General features: G+C 59.7%; 1 protein-coding gene across 1 annotated transcript in view; it reads left to right on the forward strand.

Moving 5' to 3' along the window:
- Positions 1-309, forward strand: part of EMH_0075440 (uncharacterized protein) — a gene marked incomplete at both ends in the record, with an annotated part of 3,331 nt that extends 3,022 nt beyond the window's left edge. The window contains one exon of the mRNA XM_013499598.1: positions 221-309. Within this exon, the coding sequence (XP_013355052.1) occupies positions 221-309 (89 nt within the window). The remainder of the gene's footprint in view (positions 1-220) is intronic.
- Positions 310-429: the final 120 nt, after the last annotated feature.

Raw genomic sequence — 429 nt, forward strand, 5'->3', positions numbered from 1 at the left:
TTTGGTTTTTTTCGGTTTGAAGGGGAGGGAAGGGGATTGCTGCTGCTGGTGCAGCAGCAGCAGTGCTGCTGCTGCTGTTGCTGCTGCTGTTGTTGCTGCTGTTGCTCCTGCTGCTGCTGCTGCTGCTGCTGCTACACTAACAGCAGCTGCTATGCCTCAGCATGACAGCAGCAGCAGCAGCAGCAGCAGCAGCAGCAGGGTTTGTGTGTGTCTGCTGCAGGGAGAGCAGAAGGGGGGTGGGCCCCCCTAGATGAGTTAGCTGCTGCTGAGGAAATAGAAGCAATAGACTCGCTCGCGCTGCAGGCCTAGCAGCAGCAGCAGCAGCAGCAGCAGCAGCAGCGGCAGCAGCAGCAACAGCAGCAGCAGCAGCAGCGGCAGCAGCAGCAGCAGCAGCAGCAGCAGCAGCAGCAATAGAGCAATAGCAGCAGC

This window comes from Eimeria mitis, genomic scaffold, assembly GCF_000499745.2.
Source record: "Eimeria mitis Houghton genomic scaffold, Emh_scaff4480, whole genome shotgun sequence".
Taxonomy (NCBI): Eukaryota; Apicomplexa; class Conoidasida; order Eucoccidiorida; family Eimeriidae; genus Eimeria; species Eimeria mitis.